Source organism: Schistocerca piceifrons, chromosome 1, assembly GCF_021461385.2.
Source record: "Schistocerca piceifrons isolate TAMUIC-IGC-003096 chromosome 1, iqSchPice1.1, whole genome shotgun sequence".
In the NCBI taxonomy this organism is placed as follows: domain Eukaryota; kingdom Metazoa; phylum Arthropoda; class Insecta; order Orthoptera; family Acrididae; genus Schistocerca; species Schistocerca piceifrons.
In genome coordinates, this window is record NC_060138.1 from 15183579 (window position 1) to 15196377 (window position 12799).

A 12799-nucleotide genomic window follows, 5' to 3' on the forward strand; every position below is an offset into this window, starting at 1 on the left:
CAGAGCTATCTATAATTTTCTCCAAAATTCTCAAACAAGATCCACTCTACAACTTATGAAACAGACGAAAATCATTGATATCTTGAAACCTGGTAACAAACCTCAAAGGTATGGCCCTACTGCCAGTTCGAGTATTAGGTACAAACTACGTGAGAGGCTGCTGTAACAGAATACATTTCGAGCTACTTTTCCTGTCAAACAGGGCAGATTCTGACCAAATAGTAGTTGTGTGGATCAACTTACATAGAAGTTGGCTTCCAAAAACAACTACAGATCTCTGCTCTCTGCAGGCAGAGGGTTGTCTGTTAACTGCTCTGTGTAATACCCTGCAGAAGGATAGCACAACTTCTTAATAATATGCAGACTGACAGACCATTTCAGATAATTACCGGCAACACCACTTGTGACCAGAAGAACATTGACAATGTCCTACTTCAAGGCTGTGTCCTAAGTCCACTACTATTTAGCCTGTATATTGCAGATATTCCAGCCCATCAGTACAGGAAGTTTGGTTATGCTGACGACAGGGTTCCAAGCAACATAGCTCAAACAAACGCTGCCAAATTGAGAAAAAGGAATAATAATATGCAAAAATTATTTGATACAACATGGGGATCTGCAGCTTTACTATCATCCACCCTTGGCCATATCTCCTCAGTGATAGAATATTGCGAACCTGCCTGGATAAACTGTAGCCACACGAAGCTGTTAGATATGCAACTTCGTCCATCTCCACACGCTGTACTGTAGCGGTGGGGCGGAGAGCGCGTCTGATCTGCCATTCCGAGTACCCGTTTTTCCGAAACACAGTTTTGAGGTGTTCCAGCTCATGAGGCGGACTCTCTGCGTCCGAGATGGTGCGCGCCCTGTGCACCGGTGTTTTTAGTACCCCATTCCTCTGCGAAGGGTGGTGGCAGCTATTTGCATGCAAATACAGGTCAGTGTGCGTTTCCTTCCTGTATACCCCATGGCCCATGCTGCCATCCGCTCTTCTTTTGACCATAACGTCCAGGAATGGTAAACTTCTTCTGCTTCGGTCTCCATAGTGAATTTGATGTTCGGATTTATGGAGTTCAGGTGTATAAGGAAGTCTAGGAGCGTGTCCCTTCCATGGGCCCATATCACGAACGTGTCATCAACATAACGTTATGTCCCCATGGAAGGGACAATACTGGGACAGCGTCGTTAGAGAGGCTATCGAAATTCGTACCAGGAACAGAGATTGCGGCTATACGCCGGGGAAGTTGAAGAATCACATGTACAAATAATATGTCTGTAAGTTTGTAAATTACGTACATATTGTAGTGTATTTGTATTTCTAAAGTGATTTCTGATTGCCAAATGGTAGTTTAATGCATTTCCCATGCTAGATATGCCTTATTGTAACACTGAAAAAAAATAGTAAAAGTCTTTCCATTGTGAGAACTGAAAAGAATTAAAAACATTTTTGCCATTGCAACAGATGTACATCGATTGAAATTGCAAAAGCTGAAATGTTTCCACTGCAACAACTGAAAAGGGTGACAAATGTAAAAAGTTTCATGGGAAACATGTTGAACGGCATACTATATATTTTGTTGTATTAGATTTACTAGCATTATTATATTAGATTTACTATTATCATTATTATTATCATTAGCATAAAAAAGTAACTCTGTAAAAAAATCGATACAAAGAAATGTGAATGTCTGTAACATTCTAATCAGGTTCAAAGAATGTATTGCACAAAGAACTGCCACCAAAATATATGTTGTTGATAAACAAGAGAATTTGTTAGCCTACGCCCTTGTTATTATTTACAAACCATGCCTTCAGTTCTCAAACTGAATCACATTAGCAGCCATAATGCATATAAAAGTAAAAAAAAAGTCCAGGCCATTGTATATCACACACACACACACACACACACACACACACACACACACACACACATATATATATATATATATATATATATGAGATACACAAGTCATAAGTATGGTTGTAAAGTAGACAAAATAAATTGTAGAGGGGGGTGGGAAATCGATGACAACCATTTTTGAGTAATAAATAAGACTAATTGAGTATACCAGTAAGATAACACCCGAACTCCTGTTTTTCGAATTCTCCACAGTATATTCATCACCCAGATGTAAGTGACATATACTAAGTGGGGGCAACCATGTGTATTGTACCGTTTATGGGTCATAAATCATTATAACTCCGTAATAAATTACCTGCTGGCACTTTACAGCGCTGGACCAGTGATGTACAGAACATGAGTGAAGAGCCCTGCTGATGGTTTTCATGTTTGGATAAGAGGTGGGGATAACTACTTGGGACTGATGGTGATGGTAAGTGACTGCAAAATTGGGGAAAACAGATATTTTTTGTCATAAATAACTAGTAATTATAATGAAATAAATTAATAATAAAAATGAAATAAATAAATAATAATTATAATTAGAATGACGTAAATGAATAAATAATGGTAGTAAAAATGACAGTGAAGTTTACAATAATATAGGCTGGACTCTTTTTGTTTTCCACCAACAGAACATACCTTTTTGAATTTGCCGCCATTTATTTTGAATTTCTCAGTTTTTAAGTTGGCATATACAAGGGGGAGAGAGAGGTGGTATGGTGTTCTGGCGCCACCACACTGGCTCTGTTTCTCTACTACGAACTAGTGGCTGTGATGCTTGTCGCTGACTATGTTCCCTCCTCGTTTTAAGGCTGAAGAAAACGTTTCTTTCTGTTAAACTGTATTTGCTTAAAATCTGTTTATTGTCAACTCCTAAATTAAGTTCAAAGGCATCTTATTCTTTTATGTAAAAGTACACTCCTAATGACAACATCCTCCTGAGTAGTACGTCCCGTCCTCCATCGCCCAGAGATCCAAGTGGCGGACCATTTTATCACCGGATTGTTTTACACACGATGAAATCATCATCATTAAGCCATACTGTACAGTTGCAAGCACTCTGGAATTATGACAGCTGCAGTTTCCTCTCGCTTTCAGCTGTACCCAACACGAACATAGCAAGACCAAACTGGTTAAATGTTACAAGGTCAGATCACTCAATCATTCTGACTGCTATTCTTGAAACTATAGAAAAGGCTGCTGCCGTCACCATAGATAGCCATCTGTCTGTCGTTGAAGCCTGCAAGCCACCCTATGAATCATTAGGTGGCGTAGGGGGAGAGGGGGCTATCCGGCTGTGGCTTCCTTGGCCAATTGAACTAGTCTTCCAATCTACAAAAAAAGCCTGCAAAATCAAATTAATATGTTTATTTCATGGGCTATGTCGCTAAGATGTGTAATACTGTGTCTTTTTCAGTTTCTGCTGTCTTAGACACTGATTTTTTTAATCAGAAGTAGTTATTTTTTTTTCGTCTTTCTGAGTTAAAATGCATTTGATGGGCTTCATGATAGCCACTGCTTCCGCTGTGCAAGAAGATGACGGAAGTTTATACTGTTCAAAGTTAACCATTTTCGGGCACAAGAAGATGTTCCCCGGGTTTAGCTGTAGCGCAACTCTTGAAGCATCAGTGGTCCACTCCGTTTTCACGGAGATACGTGGTGACGATCAGGTTGACGTTTCTGCAAGCGTTTACTCCGCCACAGAGGTGACAGGGCATAGGAAATCTCGCCGGAGTTATGACACTTTTTGTTAGAGTTTTCATCGTCTGAAAATTTTCTAGTACATATTTTCTGTCGAGCCATTGACGCTAGAATGACATAAGACAACATACAACGCATCATTATGGAACAAGGTTGGTTAGGTCGAACTGCACATGTACCTCCTATCCTCAGTCATCCAGATTTTTCTATGTAGGATCATTTGAAATGAACCGTACTCCTGCCGATAAGTTTGAAGAGCTGGAGCAGTGAATTGTACAGTACTGTCAAGTGTTACGACATGATGGGAGTATGTATGAAATAGCTCGTTAGTCACTGCAGAGAGAATTCGTTAGCAAGTGCAGAGAGGAGCGCAGTACTTCTTTTTTCACGAAACTGCATGACGACACGTGGAACTCCCCTTTTAGCAGGTCTAAGTGTACAGTAAATTATGACCTACAACGCACTGGAGTAGCACTGTATTTCTTATTAAGATAGATCGTGGGTGGAATTTCATCCCAGCTACATGGTGGCTCGATCGAGAAGTTTACACTTCAAACACATTTACGCTAACTAAGACATAGCCGAAAATAAGTTCAGTCGAAATTTTTGCAAAGGGCCTAACCATGTTCAGAAAGGATAGATTAAATACAGTTGGTGACGGAGTGTTTATTGCTGTCAGTAATTTACCATATAGTGAAACTGAAGTAGATAATTCCTGTGACTCAGTACGAATGGAGGCTTTACCTGACAACCTGATCGCCCGTGGTACACAAAACAGGCCGGAACACTTTTGAAGAAGCAACGAAAAAGAGCACTCCGAGTTTAAAAGAACGTAAAATCCCCAAAACTGGCTAAGTTTTAAAGAAGCTCGAAATTTAGCGCAAACTTCAATGCGAGATGTTTTTAATAGTCTCACAACGAAGGTCTGCTCGAAATCAAACTGAAAACCCAAAGAAATTCTGGTCGTATACAAAGTAAACCAGTGGCTAGATGCAATCAATACCTTCACTGTGTGACAACGGTGATTTTACTGGTGACAGCAGCACTAAAGCGAAGTTACTAAATACAGTTTCCCGGAGTTCCTTACCCAAAGAAGACGAAATGAATATTTCAGAACGCGAATCAAGACGGCTGCCAATATCCTCGGTGTAGCTCAATTCACTTAACAAAGGTATGGCTCCAGTCCAGACTGTATACCAGTTATGTTCCTTTCACAGTATGCTGCAAGAATAGCCCCATACGTAGCAATCACATACAACCCCTCTCTCGACGAAAGGTGCCTAGGGACTGGAAAGTTGCACAAGTCCGCCAATACTCAAGAAAAAAAATAGGAGTAATCTGATGTATCACAGACCTATGTCTATTTTCAGTAGGATTTTGGAAAATATACTGTGTTCCGTCATTGTGAATCACCTATAAGGAAACGGTCTAACTGACACATCGACAGTAAGTATTCAGAAAATAACGTTCGTGTGAAACACGGCGTTACGAGCGCTGTCGACAGGGGATCTGAAAGTGATTCCAAATTTCGGGGTGACTTCCTTCCTTGTAAGCAACTTCTAATGAAACTGCATGCGTTTCGATAATCGTCACATTTGTGCGACTAGATTCGTGGTTTCCGATCAGAAAGGTCACAGTTCGTAGTAAATGACGGAAAGTCATCGAGTAAAACAGAAACAATATCTGGCGTTCCCTAACCAAGTGTTATAGGTAGCGCCTCTGCTGTTCCAAATCCACATAAACGAGTTAAGAGATAATCTGAGCAGCCCTCTTATATTATTTGCAGATGATGCGGTCACTAGATGATTAAACGCAATTGCATAACGATTTAGACAAAATATCTGTATGGTGCGAAATGTGGCAATTGACTCTAAGTAATGAAAAGGAATAGTGAAAGGAATCCACTAAATTTCGGTTACACAATAAATCACACAAAAATTGAAGCCTATAAATTGAGCTAAATGCTTAGGGGATGCAATTACGAATAACTTAAATTAGAATGATCACATACCTAATGATGTCGAGAAAGAAAATCAAAGGCTGCGATTCATTGGCAGAACAGCTAGCAAGTGCAACAGGTATACGGAAGAGACTACTTACAGTAGGCTTGTCTGCAATCTTCAGGAGTATTGCCGTGTGATGTGAGATTTGCATTACGTAGGACTAACGGAGGATATCAAAAGATTTCAAAAAAGGGCAGTTCGTTTTGTATTATCGCAAAATATGGGAGAGAGCAACACGAGAATTGGGGTGGCAATCATTAAAACGAAGGTGTTTCTCGATGTCGTAGACTTTTCTCATAAAATCTCAATCATCACCTTTCTCCTTAGAGTTTGAAAATATTTGTAGGCATCCACCTACATAAGGAGAAATGATCATTATAATAAAATAAAGAAAATCACAGCTCGCACGTTCGTTTTTCTCAGGCGATTTTCGCGAGTGGAATGATAGACAAACAGCATGAAGGTGGTTCGATGAACCCTCTGCCAGGCACTTAAGTGTGACTTGCATAGTAGTTGTGTAGATGTGGATGTAGACAACATTTGATGCTGAAGTCCGTGGCGTCTCGAAAACACACGTTCGTAGGTGTTTCGCTTGCGAACCATCTGTGTTTCCCCTTTACCAGGTTTTGCTGTAAACTATGGTACACCCTCCATATTACTCGAGGGAGACAGCTGGTGACAGGAAACATAGGTCACAATGAAAGATTGAGTGAGATAGGCTAATGGGTAAGACGAATCCTTTCGAAGAGTGGGAAATCACAGACAGTCATTTTCTGATCGGTTTTCGCTGATTTCGATTCATCTCATTGCATCTACATTGATTCCTTACCTACTACACCGAGTCTGAATAATTCGTGAAAGGAAGTATAGGATTGCACTGTAAATTTCATTAAATTGAAGGCCATTGCTGATAAATTTCATTAAACTGAAGGCGACTGCGGACTGCGCAGGCCAGTGCGTGTGCAGCACAGCGCGGCTTGAGCTGCTCGTGCCCGCACAGTCAACGCCGCTTCTGAATACTGGTGAAGCCGTGCTGCAGGCGACGCCTCCACGTCCACTGGACCGCTCGCTTTCGTTGTGAAGTCAGTGTCTCGGGCTCCCAGCGGGAACACTGAAAGAAAGTAACTTGGTTTCATTGATATGACGCAGGTGTAGTATTTTCTTTTCACAGAAAGAACGCAGGTGTAGTATTTTTTCCGTTTCGTTTTCTACTACCGTTGCAGAAACACTTAAATTTGAAGTAGAATCTATAAAAATTAACTCCAACATCACGTGCGAAAACCCTCCGAGCTATGAATGCACTCAAAATTACGCGCAAGAATATGTTTCCTACTTATTGGTACCTTTCGTATCACAAGACCTACCACGCTGATACGTCGTACGTAGTCTCAACAAGCATCAAATGTCTACCTTGCATGAGGCAGACACCACATCATCCCAGTTATCAGCTTGGCACGACCGAAAGGACGAATGTTATGAAGAAATTCAACCTATATAACAGTTTACCTAGTTGCTCTTTAGCGTCTCTGTATTACATTTTACACGTTTCTGAAGCTCTTCTTAGAGGGATGAAATGTCATACATTTTGTTTTCAAATTTTTTTGCATTTCCTGAACCAGTCATCTATTTTTCTTAATTGATTTCACGATTCCCTGACTTTGTGGTGTTTTATCCTTCTTGTGCGGACTAAGGTTTCCCCTGTAAGTCGGCCTCAGTCTTGATTTTGGTGGCCCGAATGTCGTCCCATGTGTCTAGACAGCAGTTTCCTCTCGATCCCATTACGGATAAAATTAATTTTCTTGAGTGTTTTGTGACAGCTGTGTACAAGTGGCACAAGTATTCTATATGTCAACTATACGTGGAATGAGGACATAAAACAGTCAGAAGTGAGGCATTAGTCTGCAATCGCCTATTCAACTGAGGATGAGTATACGGAATTTGTTTTAAACATTGGCAGGGAACTGCACGAAAAGTTCCATTCCTCAGTGCTGCTACAGTGTTCGGGATCCCTATCAGGTCACACTAAATGACTGGTGAAGAAATTAAGAGCCACTTTTAAAACAGTCTGAGACTGTAACGAAAATGCTCCGTGAACTTACATTGGAAATATTGACGGAAGTAAAGGTGATGTTTTCACGAAACACTCTCGACGAACTTTAAGAGATTGAGTATTTGCGGAACTATTCTGTTGCACTCTACTTTCATCTCATTTAAGAAACGGTAAGGACAAAACAAGGGAGATTACTGTTCGCGGAGACACACAAAAACAACCATTCTTTTCGTACTCTCGCACTGTGTAATCGTATGCGGATCACAGACGCAGATGTAGAGGTATTTTGTCAGAATGTCGACCCACTGTGAGTAGACTCGGTTGCACGGGTCAGTAGAACTGAAAGAGAAAACAAGCTGCGATGTGCACAGCACTCCTGCACAGCTGTGGTGAACAGTACACCAGTAAACAGGTCAACCACACACAGTGGAAGCAATGTCCACATTTGCAGACCGTACGTCACTCCGAATCGAGCGTAAGCAGTGCGCGGTTTGGAAAATGACTGAATACGGTAGTAAATGAAGGAACACACAGAAACGACTCGAAATACTTTATTGAAGCTGCCCTCGCAGCGATTACTTTAAATTACCTTTGGTAAAATACAATTAACAGCAATAGAAATAAAAATAGCTCATTTGGTTACAGTGACGTTTGAGTGTCGCTCCGTCACAAACAGTGTCCATATGTACAGTGAGTCCGTGGCACGGTATGTACAGGGTGGGGGTGGGCCGGGCCCGGCTACTTGCGGATCAGCGAGCGCACCTTGTTGACACAGCGGCCCACCAGGTTGCGCCTGCGCTTCAGGCCGGCCGCGCCGTCCGGTGGCAGCGACGAGCTGGACGCGCCGCCGCTCTCCGACACGGACGACGCCGACCCGGAGCGGCTACAGTCCGACGCGGCTGCGTCCGCGGCCGGGCCCTGCGCGCGCAGCTCGTGGCTGCTCAGGTACTGCTCGCACTCGCGCACCAGCCGCTCCCCGTCGTCGCCGCCGCCGTCGCCGTCGGCCGCGTCCGCCAGCGCGTCCGGGCTGCGCGGCTGCGGGGGCGGCGGCGGCGGCGGCTCTGCAGCCGCGGCGGGCTCGGGGGCGGCCGGGGTGAGCGCCGCCGTGCCGCGGCAGCCGGGCGCCGCCCCCGGCCTGGGCCGGCGGTGCTGCGGCGACAGCGGCGGCGACAGCGTCTGCGGCGGCGAAGGCGAAGGCGTGGCCGAGCCGCGGCGCGCCGGGCTGGCGGGCGGCCGCTGGCGGGGGCGGTGGGCGGGCCGCCGCGGCGGGCTGCCCGGCTGCGGCTGCGGCTGCGGCTGCTGCAGTCTGCAGGGGAAGAGAAGAGCGGGAAAAGTGAAGAGCTGAGTGCCGCAGTCCGTGGCCAGAAGAGTAACGAGCTGCATAATGAACAATACACGACTAAATATGTAAGTGACTCGGAGTGTCCACCTCTGGCAGCGGCAACGTCTCTCACCCAGCTGGGCATCGAGTCGAACCGAGCATATACGACAGATACGGCTACGTCAACCCGCGCTGCTTTGACTCTGTGCCGGTGAGTGGAAGCGTGCGACTGTACAGGAGAAATCATCACGGAGAACGGCAATATAAGGCGTAGCCACTGGCTTAAACGTGGCAAAATTGCGATGTCTATTGCCCACATTATCGGCTACGTGCACAACATGCTATTCTCTTACACACTATACTATCGTACGAGGTGCTGTGCCAGTACGACGATGATGTATCCAATTTGAAAACTTCCACACAGGAATACATACATCGTGATGCTGCAAATAGAACCGAGTGGCATCTAGGAAGACGACACTGTGCCGCTTGAGGTGTGGAGCATCGTTATTGGGCGCATCTCCGACGGTGTCCCGCCATCTTTCGCCACGTCGATGCAACTCGTGGCAGTGGTAGCTGTGTTGACAGTCTCTGGTGCTTACAGACATTTTCATACTGTCCGTGTGTCATTATGACCACAATGTCACTGTCATTCACAGACAGTTTCACACAGATACGTGTGCTACAACAGTATGTCTGCTTCTTGACAGGGTACCTGGCACTAAATTGGCAAGAAGATTGAAGCATCTTCACTACACACCAAATCGTGCAATATACATTATGAAACAAATGTCCGACCACATAGCTTACAAAAAGCAGAAACAGATGCCATTCATCGAGATAACTCTGGGCAAGGACAAAAACTACCACGGTCGACAGAACACACGAGATTATGGAAAATGGCAAATGACAATCCTATCAAACTACACCTAACTACAACTCTCAGATTTGAAGTATATTGATACCCAAAACAAAAACATAAGAATGAACTGTAAAAAAACAACACAGGGCCACTGGAATGACTGTGTTAAAATAAAATTACAGATGGAGTGAATCGAGACCCTCCAGTGGTTCAGTCGATCTTAAAATGGCTAGATGATTCTATAACAGATGACTGGAGATACTTGTCAGAATATCTTTTGAACGAAATCCTCTCCAATGACGAGCTAACGCATGACTGACGGCATCACACAGTCTTATGAGGCCAAATGAATGATACTGACGCAAATGGTTGGTTTACTGTCTCTTTTCCTCAAGAATAGGCGACTTTAATGATCTGTAGACAAAACAATAATAAGTCAATCAGAAATGTTAGAAAACGTCATCACACATATCTCAATGACATGTTAAATGAAACCTATAAGGGAGAATTACTACACTCTGGAAAACAATTAACATAATAATTACTAAAACATTAGAAGATAGCAACCCAGCTGACCCAAAACTTGTAGACATATTTTGTGTCCGCAACATATTTCCTGCAGTGCAGGTGAGGCTCCTGTATGATAGATGTGTAAGTCTGTCTGCTCTGCCTGCCTGCAGCTCAATGGGCATCTTTATGGTCAATAGCAATCTATCTTTTTCCTTCCTAATACCTGGAGTTTTCACTGTTTGAAAGTAGCTCAAAGAATAACAAAAGTATGTTCACATGGCTCAACGTATGGACTTATTTTCTGGGACACGACAACTGAGTGTTTGCTGAACAGCCCTGGATGCTGCATGAGGATGAAAGGGCGAATAGGGTAGTTGTATATGCAGATGACTAATTAATCATTGTGGCAGCTAACTCACAAGGACACCTGGAAAACGAACACTTCATACCTGGTGCAACAAAGATAAACTTAAAATCACAGTATAGAAAAGCAAATCAAGTAGAAACAAGGAATCCAGACATAAAAACTGGACACTATTAACATATAGAGAACACGTCACACTGATGAACACACTATAATAACAACATAAAAAATGACTAAAATAATGGATAAATTAACAAGACTAAACAAGACACAGCGCAGACTGCCATTAAGAACATAATGAACTGCTCACACTATCATCTTCAAATCTACTACATGCTTTGCAGATAGTGCATGGGCACATCGCCTATGCTTGGTGACCAACAAAACAATTACATGATGAGGAGACATGAGTATGTTACTAAGGATGTCTGGTACCTTCAACACCACATTGGTGGAAAATTTATATTCCCACTGATACAACAATGCATCACAGAGCTGCATAACACTCATACTGCATAATAATCATACAGAACGCCATAACAGCAATGAAAATAATCTAAATGACCAAAAGAGCAACAGAAGAAGACCAGTATTTAAACTAATACACATTTTATCATAACAGTAACACATAAACAAATCACACACACACACACACACACACTGACACACACACACACAGCGTCCAACAAGCTTCTCTTCCCCCACCCCAACACCCACCCCACTCTTCCCATCTACAGCTCCCACAGTCCTTCATTCAGTTCTAAAGCATGTAATCATTTTGCAGTATGCTACAGTATGTCATGTACAACAAAATGTTTATTGGAAGAAATCTGTACTATATGTATTTACCACATATACAAAAACAAATTGATGCATAATAGGACATGGTATGAACATAAATAAAAAATTCCATATAGCTGTAAATCTCACGTCAAAATATTTATTATTAAACATTTTTATATTATCAACCACTGTCTAGCATGAATACGTTAAACATGTATGGTACACACAATAAATTCAGTTGAAAATGATGGAATTTTTCGTGTCTTTTTAATAAAACATAGCTGAAATCAGCAACTACGGAAAATGGCAGCAAATATTAACAATATGAGTATTAAACCCTTGGTGGATAAATATAAGGTAAAGAGAGTGGGAGGCATCCAAGAAAGGCCATCATGTTTTCTCCTTTTTTCTGATATGATGGAATGACAGCAGGAAAGAATGCAGACCCAAGCCAGGGCACAGTTCATTTCTTGACCAGTCACAGCCTGCATCCAGCAGATTTAAACTGTATGTATCTCAGTCAGAGCACGAATATGTGGGTCGTACGGGATTCCTGAAGATGTATCATAACGATGCAACATACCTACACATGTACAACGCATAAATGAAGACCATGATGTCAGAGAAAGGTACATGATCCAGATGATGATGTACTCTTAATATTATTGTTGACAAAGTGCAAGAACATTGCATGGTACGTGCAAACAACAAAATCCATATGTATGAACTTATGGACAGAACAACAGCACAATGCATGGGAAGACTCCCGGGTTCGATTACCGGCGGGGTCAGGTATTTTCTCTGCCTCGTGATGACTGGGTGTTGTGTGATGTCCTTAGGTTAGCTAGGTTTAAGTAGGTCTAAGTTCTAGGCGACTGATGACCACAGATGTTAAGTCCCATAGTGCTCAGAGCCATTTGAACCACCCATGGGAAGACTTTGAGTTAAGGAACTGACATATACGCACGTAGAAGTTAACACACAAAATGACCCAGACTTAGCAATCACCTCAGATTCAGACCTGTACATAATGTAAGGTGCCAAAACTAAATTCACAAATTATACGCAATTACACAACAACAGAAAATCAGAAGTAAATCAACCAAAACAATGATACAAGATAACAAAAACATAAGTACTTCACTCAACATATATTTGAATTAGAAATAAAAAATATGCCATTTCAGGAATGAGACTCTATCCTGTGGCTTCTCCCACCTTTGGCACAGGTGATAGTTTAGTAGTATCCAGAATGCAATTTTCATTCTGCAACGGAGTGTGCGCTGATATGAAACTTACTGG

At 42.6% G+C, this 12799-nt stretch overlaps 2 protein-coding genes across 6 annotated transcripts in view; both read right to left on the reverse strand.

Annotated features, from left to right (window-relative positions):
* Nucleotides 1–8192: 8192 nt before the first annotated feature.
* Nucleotides 8193–8662, reverse strand: LOC124804566 (the record flags this gene model as incomplete). Its single annotated transcript, XM_047264763.1, has 1 exon — nucleotides 8193–8662. A coding segment is annotated over one exon (267 nt), but the record flags the coding sequence as incomplete, so codon positions are not given.
* A 235-nt stretch (nucleotides 8663–8897) lies between these two features.
* The window catches only part of LOC124788346 (NAD(+) hydrolase sarm1), an 894874-nt gene continuing 890972 nt past the window's right edge, over nucleotides 8898–12799 (reverse strand). For all 5 annotated transcript variants that reach the window (XM_047255633.1, XM_047255619.1, XM_047255610.1 and 2 more), the window contains one exon: nucleotides 8898–8963. The gene's annotated coding sequence lies outside the window, so the exon portion shown is untranslated. The remainder of the gene's footprint in view (nucleotides 8964–12799) is intronic.